Source organism: Capra hircus, chromosome 8 (genome assembly GCF_001704415.2).
Source record: "Capra hircus breed San Clemente chromosome 8, ASM170441v1, whole genome shotgun sequence".
Lineage (NCBI taxonomy): Eukaryota > Metazoa > Chordata > Mammalia > Artiodactyla > Bovidae > Capra > Capra hircus.
Genome location: NC_030815.1, coordinates 74,620,008 through 74,633,359, shown reverse-complemented (window position 1 = coordinate 74,633,359; position 13,352 = coordinate 74,620,008). Strand labels below are relative to the sequence as shown.

General features: G+C 40.5%; 1 protein-coding gene across 1 annotated transcript in view; it reads left to right on the top strand.

The window, feature by feature from the left end:
• The window catches only part of SMU1 (DNA replication regulator and spliceosomal factor), a 31,727-nt gene that overhangs the window by 769 nt on the left and 17,606 nt on the right, over positions 1–13,352 (top strand). Inside the window, exons 2-4 of the mRNA XM_005684052.3 lie at positions 2,445–2,655; positions 4,168–4,320; positions 5,411–5,521. Of these exons, the coding sequence (XP_005684109.1) occupies positions 2,445–2,655; positions 4,168–4,320; positions 5,411–5,521 (475 nt within the window). The remainder of the gene's footprint in view (positions 1–2,444; positions 2,656–4,167; positions 4,321–5,410; positions 5,522–13,352) is intronic.

The following is a 13,352-nucleotide window of genomic DNA, read 5'->3' as shown; positions in this document are numbered from 1 at the left end:
GAAATTGGGCCAGGAGAATGATAGATTTGGGGGAGAGGGGTACTAATGAGTGACTGAAGAAAGTGTTCAGTGAACTTTTCCAGGACTCCATCCTCTACTTGCTCTTGCCAACGCTTAATAATTAAATCGGCAGATTTTACATTTGCGTCATGAGTGTAAGGGAGGGATCTGCCATAGGAGGAAGGGAGGTTTATTCATTCAGAAAATATTGAAGTCTGTTGTGTACCTGCTCTAGCCCTGGGAATATGGTAGTGAATGAGGCAGACCAAAGTCCTTGCCCTTACAGAAAGGAAGGAAAACAGCAGTAAGTAAAATAGGCTTACAGATGGTGGTAAGTGTTGTGGAGAAAAGTAAAACGAAGGATGATGGAGAGTGCTGGCGATGAAGACAGCTAGGAGTTGGCAGGAGTTGGAAAGCATTCCATACTTCAGACCCTGAATCAAAAATGGGAACAGATCATTCTCCCAGCCCTGAGCTGCTGCATGTTTTTTATTATCAGTAATTGCTGTGTTTATTAAGTATTTTCTCTGTTAGTCACGCTGTAAGCAGTGTCATCTTCTCTTTGATCAGCCCTACAGACTGATCTGTATACCCTACAGACTGATCTGTATACCCTACAGAGTAGGTATTTTTATTAACAGATGAGGAAATAGGCAAAGAGACGTTAACTGACTTGTCCAAAGTCACAGTAAGTGCAGAGCTCTGATTCAAGTCCCAATCTCTGATTCAAATCTCCAAAACTTTTAACTCTTATGTATTACACAAAGAAGAAAGTGAATTTGATTTTGGCTCTAGAAAATACGAGTTCTTTGCAAGCATGGTGTCTCATTTGCGGAGTATAAATGGAAGTGTGCTGTTGGGAACAGTGTGGTGCTAGAACGGCAGGGATCCAAGCTGGGGTCTCTTAACGGGCCCATGAAAGAAAAGACCACTGTGAGTAGCAGTATTCAGTTCCCTTCTGCAAGAACTGTTTTTAAGAAGAGGGGGTTTGCTCTCCTATCCGGGCTATTGGAAGGACTGATGCTGCAGCTCCAATACTTTGGCCACCTATGGAAAGAGCTGACTCATTAGAAAAGACTCTGGTGCTGAGAAGGATTGAAGGCAGGAGGTGGAAGGGATGAGAGAGGGCAAGGTGGTTGGATGGCATCACTGACTCAATGGGCATGAGTTTGGCAAGCTCCAGGAGAAGGTGAAAGACAGGGAAGCCTGGTGTGCTGCAGTCCACGGGTTCACAGCGTCAGACACGACCGAGTGACTGACAACAACAAAATATGCTCACATGCCACACTGCCCGTTTGAATCTTCCTTTTTCCACTTAGCTCTGTTTCCTGGCCAAATCCTCATCTGTAAAATGGACCTAAGAGTAAATGCCATCCTCATAGGGTTGTTTTGAGGAGTAGCTGAGTCGGAAATGCTTAGAACAGTACCTGATATATTGTGAACACTGGCCAAGTAAACATTGGTCATTGTTTTTTGATTATTGTTTCTCTCCTGGGAAAGAGAATAGACTAAATTCCAATTTGAAATCTCTTCCAGTCTGGACAGTGTGACCCCTGATACTCATGCTGTCCGGTAGAAGTATGCATGAGCCATATGTGTACTTCAAAGGCAAGAGAAGAACTGTAGTATAGCAATGTACATGAATTTTTACTGTCTATATGAGAAATTATTCACCAGACTCCTTAATACTAAGCCAGAGATCGAGAAGTTTTAATTGAATATATATTTAACTTGTAAGTTTTCTGTCATATGCTGAAAATTGTTGCTTGTTCTCTCAGTATTTGGAGATTGTCTGGGTCCTCTTTCCCTTGGGAAAGTGTATTCACATGTTTTTATTTCACTTGTCCTGAAATTTTGGTAATAATGGCAGTGGGTAGGTGTTATTTTTGTGAGGACACATAACTTTGTTTTGAATTTGCATCTAATATAGCTCTACTTATTTATGTTCAACAAATCCCTGTTAAAATGGTCTCAATTCATATTTTTTTTGCTGTCATTTAAAAATGGACCAAACCATCCAGTCATTTAGAGTATTCTGTATCAGTGACTAGACTAGGTTTAAAATGTTTTCCTAAAGTGTGCAACAGTGGAATCATATGAACAAGAAACTTGGCATAATAGAAAGATCTCTGACCTTGCAAGTATGAGAGTCTTCTTGGTACTATCTTATTTTCTAACTGACTGTGAGACACAGGACAAGTTATTTCCCCTCACTGAACCCCAGTTCTACTTATGAGTTCGAAGTAGGAACTGGATGATCCCCAGGGTCTTCTGTAACTCAGGTTCTATGGTGTGGGGGTGGGGGAGGGAAGGTTTTACTCACGTGATAAATGGAAAGCAGGTAGTGAAAGGAGGATGGCTGCAGAGAAAAAACTGGGCCTAGTTTTGTGGCATCTTTGGTGAGTGAGGATCCCTGAGCTGAATGATGTGCTTGCTTCTTTCAGTGTGATCCGGCTCATTATGCAGTACCTCAAGGAGAACAGTCTACATCGGGCGCTAGCCACCTTGCAGGAAGAGACAACTGTGTCTCTGAATACAGTGGACAGCATTGAGAGTTTTGTGGCTGACATTAATAGTGGCCATTGGGATACTGTTTTACAGGCTATACAGTCTCTGAAATTGCCAGACAAAACCCTCATTGACCTCTATGAACAGGTAAGAGTAGGGATGATGTTGATTCCTGAACCTGGGTTTACTGTGGGCCTCCCTGACCAGAGAGCATCCATAAGCATTTCTGCAAGTGTTTTGGGCTGTCACAGCCCTTAAAATTTACTTTCAAAGCTTGAGTGTTACTCTCTATTTTTTTTTAATGTTTATTTTATTTATTATTTATTTATTTGGTTGCACCGAGTCTTAGCTGTGGCTTGCAAGATCTAGTTCCCTGACCAGGGATCAAACCAGGGCCCCCTGCATTGGGAGCATAGAATCTCAGCCACTGGACCAACAGGGAAGTTCCCACTACTCCATATTTTTATCTCTCTTCTTGGAAAAGCCAAGGTTTCCCCAAGTTGGTATTATTTTTCAAGTAACCATTAAATGATCTATTCTAACATCAACCGTTCGTACACCAAATAGTGTACTGAAGTTTAGTTCTGACACTAACCACCACTAAGCAACCACTGACTTGTTGGTGTAGACCCCACAGTTAAGGGCTCAGTCCTCTATAGGACTGTCTTTTTTTCACACGCCAGCAATATGCTGATATCTTGGGCCACCCACGCTTCTGACCAACCGGCCACAAATTTAAGGGTCGTCATGACCCACTCAGAATTGATATTTCAGTAGAATGACACAGAACTCAGAAAAGTGACATAGTGATGATGGCAGTTTTATTATCAAGGGAAGAGATCAGTACCAGCCAAATAGAGACATATAGGGTAAGGTTTGGGAGGGTACTAAACCAGAATTTCCAGTGCCTTCTCCCCATGGAGTTAGGGTTAGTTTGTCACCTGGCATTGAAGTATTCATCAACCAGGAAGCTCCATAGTTTTTCATTCAACCCCCAGTTCTTTGACTTTCTTTGGGGTTGGGCTGGTTCAAAGCATCAACAACCCTCAAATCATGTGGTTGGTCCTAGTGGTAACAAGCTCCTATCCTGAGCCATGTTCGTAGCGCTTAACCAGGTGTGATGCAGAGGGCTCATGAATAGCGAGGGTATTTATCAGTGGGGGGATTCCAAGGTTTTTAGAAGCTCTATGCCAGGAAACCAGCACATAGATCATAAAATTGCTTATCTGTGCAACAGAACCGAGTAGACTTTCTGGAAATAAGAATGTTGTGTGGTTTGAAGTAAAAATAGGGAAATGGGTTTGTTTCTTTACAATCCATGTGGGTTTAGTAATTCCCTAAAGAAAATTTTGGTAACCCAAGGACAGTTTCTCTGGAGCCCATGGATATATTTCCATCTTTGGTTTTCCTTAGCATTTTACATTTGGAATAAGAGACCTGAGAGGAGGGGAGATTGATAGATAAAAGGGAAGGATGGAAGTTATTGTATAACTACTTTAGGTGTCTGTATGAAATTACCAATGGAAAGGGAAAGGGGCATTTCCTGGTTTGTGATTTGGACATCACTTTGGCAGACCATTTCTGTGTCAGAAATTGTACTGAAAAAGAAAACGAGCCAAGAGAATGCATTGAAACTGCCACTTTCTTTCAATTTTACAGGTTGTTTTGGAATTGATAGAGCTCCGAGAATTGGGTGCTGCCAGATCTCTTCTGAGACAGACTGACCCCATGATCATGTTAAAACAAACACAGCCAGAGCGGTATATTCATCTGGAAAACCTCTTGGCCAGGTCTTATTTTGATCCTCGAGAGGTAAGACTGATAATGAAAAGCAACTGCTGTTAACTTTGAAAACGTGCAATAATGTGATCTTTTTTTTAAACTCTGTTATTGGATACTTTTTGTAATTTTGATTTAATTTTTACAATGATACTTTTTTATTTACATTGGTTGAAATCTGCATATGTTAAAGAGGGTAGTCTTGTTCAATTTTCTGAGTACTTGAGGGCCTTCTCTTCTGCACACACCCTATCATAGGATTATGTGTTCATTAGTAAAGAAGAAGAACATTTATTCTGGTGGTATTTCCATTATTAGCCTAAGTACCTACCCAGAAGCACTGCTCTACTGTTGGTGTGTTCACTGTGCATTTGTGTCCTTAGCTCTTAACAACTGCAGTTTCTTTTCAGTTCTTTTATTTCTTAAAAGCTTACGTTTCTGCTTCTCAGCTGCTTATGCTCCTGGTAGAGCACTATGATTGATACTCTTTTATTCTTCAAAACCCTTAGATATAGTTTCATCCTTTCTCAGCCAGCCTTTTACCAGAAGCTTGTCTAACTACGAGGAAGAAGAATTTAATAGGCCCTGAATAACAGGAAGTTAGAGTAAACTCAAGGAAACCATGAGGATAAAGGAAGGAGTTTAGATTGCCAGGACAGAATTTAAGTTAGAGTTGTTAAAGAACTTCTGGGCTGGGAGTCATTTGATTGAAAGAAATTACTAAAGAATATAAAAGAATCCTTGGCTTTGCAGATTTTTAAAAAACTGAAAAAACAACTCTGGCTTTTACATAGTTTATTATTATTGACATATATTTATTATTATGAGACTCCGACATACATCTATTATTTATTATTATGAGGCTCTTTTCAGAAATAACAATGTGGATTGGCTGACCTCAGTTCTGTCTCAGCTCATACTTTTGAAATGCAAGTGGGTAGAATTGAGACATCATTTTGAAAACCTAATTGATTTGATTAATCTTCTGTTTAACTGGGTAGTTTCTTAATCTTTTGCTTTTTGAATATTTCTGCTTCATTACTGTTGTTATTTTTTAAAAATAAGCACATTTATATCTTTTTCCATTTCTTGGAAATGATGCTATGCCGCTCTCCTTTTTCAGGCCTACCCCGATGGCAGTAGCAAAGAGAAGAGAAGAGCAGCCATTGCCCAGGCCTTAGCTGGGGAAGTCAGTGTGGTGCCTCCATCTCGTCTCATGGCATTGCTGGGTCAGGTAATTAAAAGTCTTTGGAACTGAAATTCCTGTGAACTTCTGGTAATGTTTCTTGTGTATAAACTCTATGTATGAGCTAAAGAAATTAACCTAAGAACTGGGAACTACCTATAGAACTGCTTGTACAGACAGCTGTGCCATGCCACATTCATCTTTCCTGGGAGTGGTAATGCAGATTAGTGGTTAAGGGCATACACTCTGGAGACAGATTTAGAGTAACAATAAAATTTATTGTCCTATCTTGACATTGTTGATCATCGTGTCAGAACATTGGAACAAATATTTGCCATAGTTCGAATCTGAGCTCTCTCACTTACTGGCTATGCGGTATTGGACACATCGCCTAACTTTTTTGATCCCATTTACTCATCATGGTGTTGTACTAAGGATTAAATGAGATAAAATGTACTTAAAGCAATTGTATATTGACTGGCACCTTGTTAAATACACGGTAAATGGTAGCTGCCAGTGGTGTTTCTTTTTTAATTTTTTTTTTAAGCCGCAGTAGGAGTATTAGCTGGAGAAGGCAATGGCACCCCACTCTAGTACTCTTGCCTGGAAAATCCCATGGATGGAGGAGCCTGGTAGGCTGCAGTCCATGGGGTCGCTAAGAGTCAGACATGACTGAGCAACTTCACTTTCACTTTTCACTTCCATGCATTGGAGAAGGAAATGGCAGCCCACTCCAGTGTTCTTGCCTGGAGAATCCCAGGGACAGGGGAGCCTGGTGGGCTGCCGTCTTTGGGGTCGCACAGAGTTGGACACGACTGAGGAGACTTAGCAGCAGAAGTAGTATTAGCACTGTCATTATTATTTATAAAGCTATCTAGAGTGATGGATGTTACATAAGTAGCAGAGTTACAGGTCATTAATAGAGATGTAAATATCCTGTTTACACTCAATTTGCATTTTGAAAGGGGCCAAAAAGCTACTGTTAGAGGCTTACAGTGTTTCTGAAATTCAAAAATAAGCTGCTTTATTTCTTAATTTACTTTTTATCGAAGTGATAGATGTGTATCATTGAAGTAGTACCTCAGGGCTGTTAGAGCTTCCTTGGTGGCTTAGATGGTAAAGAATATGGCGGGTCACAGTTTATGGGGTTGCAAAGAGTCAGATATGACTCAGTGACTAACACTGACTTCTTAGGGCTTTTAGTGAGAAAATAGTTCCATTTGCCCTCTTCCACCTTCTTACTTCCCACAACCATTTTTAACTCTTGGCATTTACCCTTGTAGCTGAATATCATGTTTATAATGTCATATTTTGATTTTTTTTTTTAGAAAAAGTTTTAAACATTAACTGTTGAGTTTAGTGGAAGATGATTTCTCTCTGTTCCCCACAACATGCACACAGTCTTCTTTCTCTGGGTTTTCAGTATAGTTATATGACAACTTTTGGTTAAATCGTTTCAATGTTTACATTATCTTTACATCAGTATTGCTCATAGACAAAAAAATGACTTTAATTTCTTATGTAATTTTGGTGATTCTCTGCAGCAATCGCTTAATTTCTTTCTTTTGCCTAGTTTTCTGTGTAACTTTTGTTTCCTCATCCTGTATCGTTCCAATAAGTATAAAAATTCTCCCTTTCCCCGTACTTGCTATTTTCCCTGAGGCCCTTCTCTCTCTTGTTCTCATGGTTTTCTGCACAGTGATTGTACTGTGAGTTCTTTCATCTTCATACTGAGAGTTCTGGGTCATGTTTTTCAGAAACATGTTTTCCTTCTCATAGTTTAGAACCTTGTTTTAATGGAGTACTTCTGGTAACTTGCTAAGAAAGGGTGCACAGAGGTAAATTTTTGAGAGTTTGCTTGTGTAAGCAATGTCTCTTACCTCTTTTTTTTTTTTTGAAGGTTTTAATTGTTTATTCTGAAATATAAGAAAAGTCATGAGTCCTACGACCCAGAGTTTACATACGCATATTAACAAATTGTTTTGTTTCATAGAATTTGTGCATCTTTTTTAATGTATACATAAAATAGTTTTAATGTTAAGGTCTTAGAAAAAAACCTTTTTTTTTAAATATAGTTAAGAGGTAGTTACATTTAGAATCTGTCCATGAGATTCTCCAGGCAAGAATACTGGAGTAGCTTGCCATGCCCTCCTATAAGGTATCTTCCCAACCCAGGGATTGAACCCAGGTCTCCCGGATTACAGACAGATTCTTTACTGTCTGAGTCACCAGGGAAGCCCAACCATTATTAGGATAAATTAAGAAACTTAGAGGAGATTAAAAGAGATGAGGCATGGTAAGTACATAGGCAGGTTGCAGATGTTTGCCAAGGGAGAGTGTTCAGTTCAGTTCAGTTGCTGAGTCGTCTCCGACTCTTTGCAGCCCAATGGTCTGCAGCACTCCAGGCCTTCCTGTCCATCACCAACTCCTGGAGTTTACTCAAACTCATGTCCATTGAGTTGGTGATGTCATCCAACCATCTCATCCTCTGTCATCCCCATACCTCCCGCCCTCAATCTTTCCCAGCATCAGGGTCTTTTCAAATGTCAGTTCTTCACATCAGGTGGCCAAAGTATTGGAGTTTCAGCTTCAGCATCAGCCCTTCAATGAATATTCAGGACTGATTTCCTTTAAGATGGACTGGTTGGATCTCCTTGCAGTCCAAGGGACTCGCAAGTGTCTTCTCCAACACCATAGTTCAAAAGCATCAATTCTTCGGCACGCAGCTTTCTTTATAGTACAGCCCTTACATCCATACATGACTACTAGAAAAACCATATCTGTGACTAGACAGACCTTTGTTGGCAGAGTAATGACTCTGTTTTTAATATGCTGTCTAGGTTGGTCATAACTTTTTTACCAAGGAGCAAGTGTCTTTTAATTTCATGGCTGCAGTCACTATCTGCAGTGATTTTGGAGCCCCCCAAAATAAAATCTGTCACTGTTTCCATTGTTTCCCTGTATATTTGCCATGAAGTGATGGGACCAGATGCCATGATCTTCGTTTTCTGGATGTTGAGTTTTAAGCCAACTTTTTCATGCCTCTCTTTCACTTTCATCAAGAGGCTCTTTAGTTCTCCTTCACTGTCTGCCATAAGGGTGGTGTCATCTGCATATCTGAGGTTGCTGATATTTCTCCCAGCAATCTTGATTCCAGCTTGTGCTTTATCCGGCCCAGCGTTTCTCATAATGTACTCTGCATAGAAGTTAAAATAAGCAGGGTGACAAGATACAGCCTTGACGTACTCCTTTTCCTATTTGGAACCAGTCTGTTTTTCCATGTCCAGTTCTTAACTGTTGCTTCCTGACCTGCATACAGATTTCTCAAGAGGCAGGTTAGGTGGTCAAGTATTCCCATCTCTTTCAGAATTTTTCACAGTTTATTGTGATCCACACAGTCAAAGGCTTTGGCATAGTCAATAAAGCAGAAGTAGATGTTTTTCTGACATCTCTTGCTTTTCGATGACCCAACGGATGTTGGCAATTTGATCTCTGGTTCCTCTGCCTTTTCTAAAAACAGCTTGAACATCTGGAAGTTCACGGTTCACGTATTGCTGAAGCCTGGCTTGGAGAATTTTGAGCATCACTTTACTAGCGTGTGAGATGAGTGCAGTTGTGCGGTAGTTTGAGCATTCTGTGGCATTGCCTTTCTTTGGGATTGGAATGAAAACTGACCTTTTCCAGTCCTGTGGCCACTGCTGAGTTTTCCAAATTTGCTGTCATATTGAGTGCAGCACTTTCACAGCATCATCTCTCAGGATTTGAAATAGCTCAACTGGAATTCCATCACCTCCATTAGCTTTGTTAGTAGTGATATTTCCTAAGGCCCACTTGACTTTCCATTCCAGGATGTCTGGCTCTAGGTGAGTGATCATACCATCGTGATTATCTTAGTCGTGAAGATCTGTTTTGTATAGTTCTTCTGTGTATTCTTCCACCTCTTCTTAATATCTTCTGCTTCTGTTAGGTCCATACCATTTCTGTCCTTTATTATGCCCATCTTTGCATGAAGTGTTCCCTTGGTATCTCTGATTTTCTTGAAGAGATCTCTATTCTTTCCCATTCTATTGTTTTCCTCTATTTCTTTGCACTGATCACTGAAGAAGGCTTTCTTATCTCTCCTTGCTATTCTTTGGAACTCTGCATTGAAATGGGTATATCTTTCCTTTTCTCCTTTGCCTTTCATTTCTCTTCTTTTCACAGCTATTTGTAAGGCTTCCTCAGACAACCATTTTGCCTTTTTGCATTTCTTTTTCTTGGGGATGGTCTTGATCCTGCATCCTGTATAATGTCATGAACTTCTGTCCATAGTTCTTCAGGCACTCTATCGGATCTAATCCCTTGAATCTATTTGTCACTTCCACTGTATAATCGTAAGGGATTTGATTTAGGTCATACCTGAGTGTTCTGGTGGTTTTCCTTATTTTCTTCAGTTTAAGTCTGAATTTGGTAATAAGGAGTTCATGAACTGAGCCACAGTCAGCTCCCAGTCTTGTTTTTGCTGACTGTATAGAGCTTCTTTATCTTTGGCTGCAAAGGATATAATCAGTCTGACTTTAGTATCGACCATCTGGTGATGTCCGTGTGTAGAATCTTCTCTTGTGTTGTTGGAAGAGGATGTTTGCTATGACCAGTGCCTTCTCTTGGCAAAACTCTATTAGCCTTTGCCCTGCTTCATTTAGTACTCCAAGGCCAAATTTGCCTGTTACTCCAGATATTTCTTGACTTCCTACTTTTGCATTCTAGCCCCCTGTAATGAAAAGGACATCTTTTTGGTGTGTTAGTTCTACAAAGTCTTAATAAGTCTTCATAGAACTGTTCAACTTCAGCTTCTTCAGCATTACTGGTCGGAGCATAGACTTGGATTACTGTAATATTGAATGTTTTGCACTGGAAATGAACAGAGATCATTCTGTCGTTTTTGAGATTGCATCCAAGTACTGCATTTCGGACTCTTTTGTTGACTATGATGGCTGCTCCATTTCTTCTAAGGGATTCCTGCCCACAGTAGTAGATATAAAAGTCATCTGAGTTAACTTCAGCCTTTCCAGTCCGTTTTAGTTCGCTGATTCCTAGAATGTTGACGTTCACTCTTTCCATCTCCTGTTTGAGCACTTCCAATTTGCCTTGATTCATGAACCTAACATTCCAGGTTCCTGTGCAATATTGCTCTTTATAGCATCGAAGTTTACTTCCATTATCAGTCACATCCACAACTGGGTGTTGTTTTTGCTTTAGTTCTATCTCTTCATTCTTTCTGGAGTTATTTCTCCACTGATCTCCAGTAGCATATTGGGCACCCACTGACCTGGGGAGTTCATCTTACAGTGTCCTATCTTTTTGCCTTTTCATACTTTTCATGGGGTTCTCAAGACGAGAATGCTGAAGTGGTTTGCCATTCCCTTCTCAGTTCTTGTTAGAACTCTACACCGTACTCGTCCATCTTGGGTGGCCCTACACAGCATGGCTCATAGTTACATTGAGTTAGACAAGCATATGGTCCATGTGATCAGATTGGTTAGTTTTCTGTGATTTCTGGTTTTCAGTCTGCCTGCCCTCTGATGGAGAAAGCTAAGAGGCTTATGGAAGCTTCTTGATGGGAGAGACTGACTAAGGGGGAAACTGGGTCTTGTTCTGATGGGCGGAGCCATGCTCAGTAAATCTTTAATCCAATTTTCTGTTGATGGGTGGGGATGTGTTAAGAAGGCCAGGAACAGAGACTTAGGGTAATATTTTAAGAAGGTTATCACTTGCACCATTAATATAGTAGGCTAAATTTCATGCCTAGCTCCCAAACTGTGTATGCAGCAAGGGCATGCTCAGCTTTTTGTTGAGAAATTATGCATAAACTAAAGGAGGGGGTGGGGATGGGATAATGGGTAAGGTAGTTGGTTCATTATTCAGTCAGTCTGTAGTTCTTACACATAGAAATTGAATCCCCTAAAATAGGGAAACTGGGATGATAGTGCAAGTTACTTTTTTCCTGAATTGTTTTTATTGTTGTTGGTGTGTTAAATCGAAGCATAGTTGATTTACATTGATGTGTTATTTTCAGGTTATGGCAAAGTGATGCTGTTTTCTTTTTCTCTCCTTTCCTCCCACCCTCCCTGTTTCCCCCTCTTTCTTGTTCTCTCTCTATATATCTATATATATGTGTTCAGTTCAGTTCAGTCGCGTCCGACTCTTTGCAACCCCATCAATCACAGCACACCAGGCTGCCCTGTCCATCACCATTTCCCAGAGTTCACTCAAACTCACGTCCATCGAGTCGGTGATGCCATCCAGCCATCTCATCCTCTGTTGTCCCCTTTTCCTCCTGCCCCCAATACCTCCCAGCATCAGAGTCTTTTCCGATGAGTCAACTCTTCGCATGAGGTGGCCAAGGTACTGGAGTTTCAGCTTTAGCATCATTCCTTCCAAAGAAATCCCAGGGCTGATCTCCTTCAGAATGGACTGGCTGGATCTCCTTGCAGTCCAAGGGACTCTCAAGAGTCTTCGCCAACACCACAGTTCAAAAGCATCAATTCTTCGGTGCTCAGCTTTCTTCACAGTCCAACTCTCGCATCCATACCTGACTGCTGGAAAAACCATAGCCTTGACTAGACAGACCTTTGTTGGCAAAGTAATGTCTCTGCTTTTGAATATGCTCTCTAGGTTGGTCATAACTTTCCTTCCAAGCAGTAAGCGTCTTTTAATTTCATGGCTGCAGGCACCATCTGCAGTGATTTTGGAGCCACAGAAATAAAGTGTGACACTGTTTCCACTGTTTCCCCATCTATTTCACAAAGTGATGGGACCAGATGCCGTGATCTTTGTTTTCTGAATGTTGAGCTTTAAGCCAACTTTTTCACTCGCCTCTTTCACTCTCATCAAAAGGCTTTTGAGTTCCTCTTCACTTTCTGCCATAAGGGTGGTGTCATCTGCATATCTGAGGTTATTGATATATACCTTGTGTATATCATACCTACCTTGTGTAATTAGGTTTCATTTTTATCTGTTCTTCTTCGTTTCTAAGCTGATCCATTCTCTTTGCAGCTTCTTAAATTTAGCAGAATTTTTTCTTCTGCTATTACTTTTTTCATTCTCTGTGTCTTTTGGGGTTATGTACCTTTTTAATTCCTTTATTATTGTCACTTCAGTGAGGTTTCTAGAAAGAGTGGAAATAAACTCATGCTTTCCTCCACATTTAATTGGTTAGATATGAGGAGTGAGTGAGGCTTTCATTGTAGGTTGCCCTTTTGGGATTCTGGCTTCACTGACTTGGTGGAGAATATAAAAAGAAGGGCAAGTTTGTTAGGATGGAGTTAGAGACTGGGTGAAGCAGACCATCAGTTTGGGATGTACTAATTTTGAAGTTCCTATGGGACATACAAGTGGAGATGTACAGTGTATGTACTGGGATTTGTGATTCTGAACTTCAGCTTTGAGGTTTTGGCTATGGTTATAGATTTGGAAATTGCAGTGGTAATTGAAGCCATATATGAAAATATGACTACCTAGGAAAAGCAGGTAGACTAGGAAGAGTAAGCAACAGTTAGAGCTGGACATGGAACAACAGCAGACTGGTTCCAAATAGGAAAAGGAGTCCGTCAAGGCTGTATATTGTCACCCTGCTTATTTAACTTATATGCAGAGTACATGATGAGAAACTCTGGACTGGAAGAAACACAAGCTGGAATCCAGATTGCCGGGAGAAATATCAATAACCTCAGATATGCAGATGATACCACCCTTATGGCAGAAAGTGAAGAGGAACTAAAAAACCTCTTGATGAAAGTGAAAGTGGAAGTGAAAAAGTTGGCCTAAAGCTCAACATTCAGAAAATGAAGATCATGGCATCCAGTCCCATCACTTCATGGGAAATAGATGGGAAACAGTG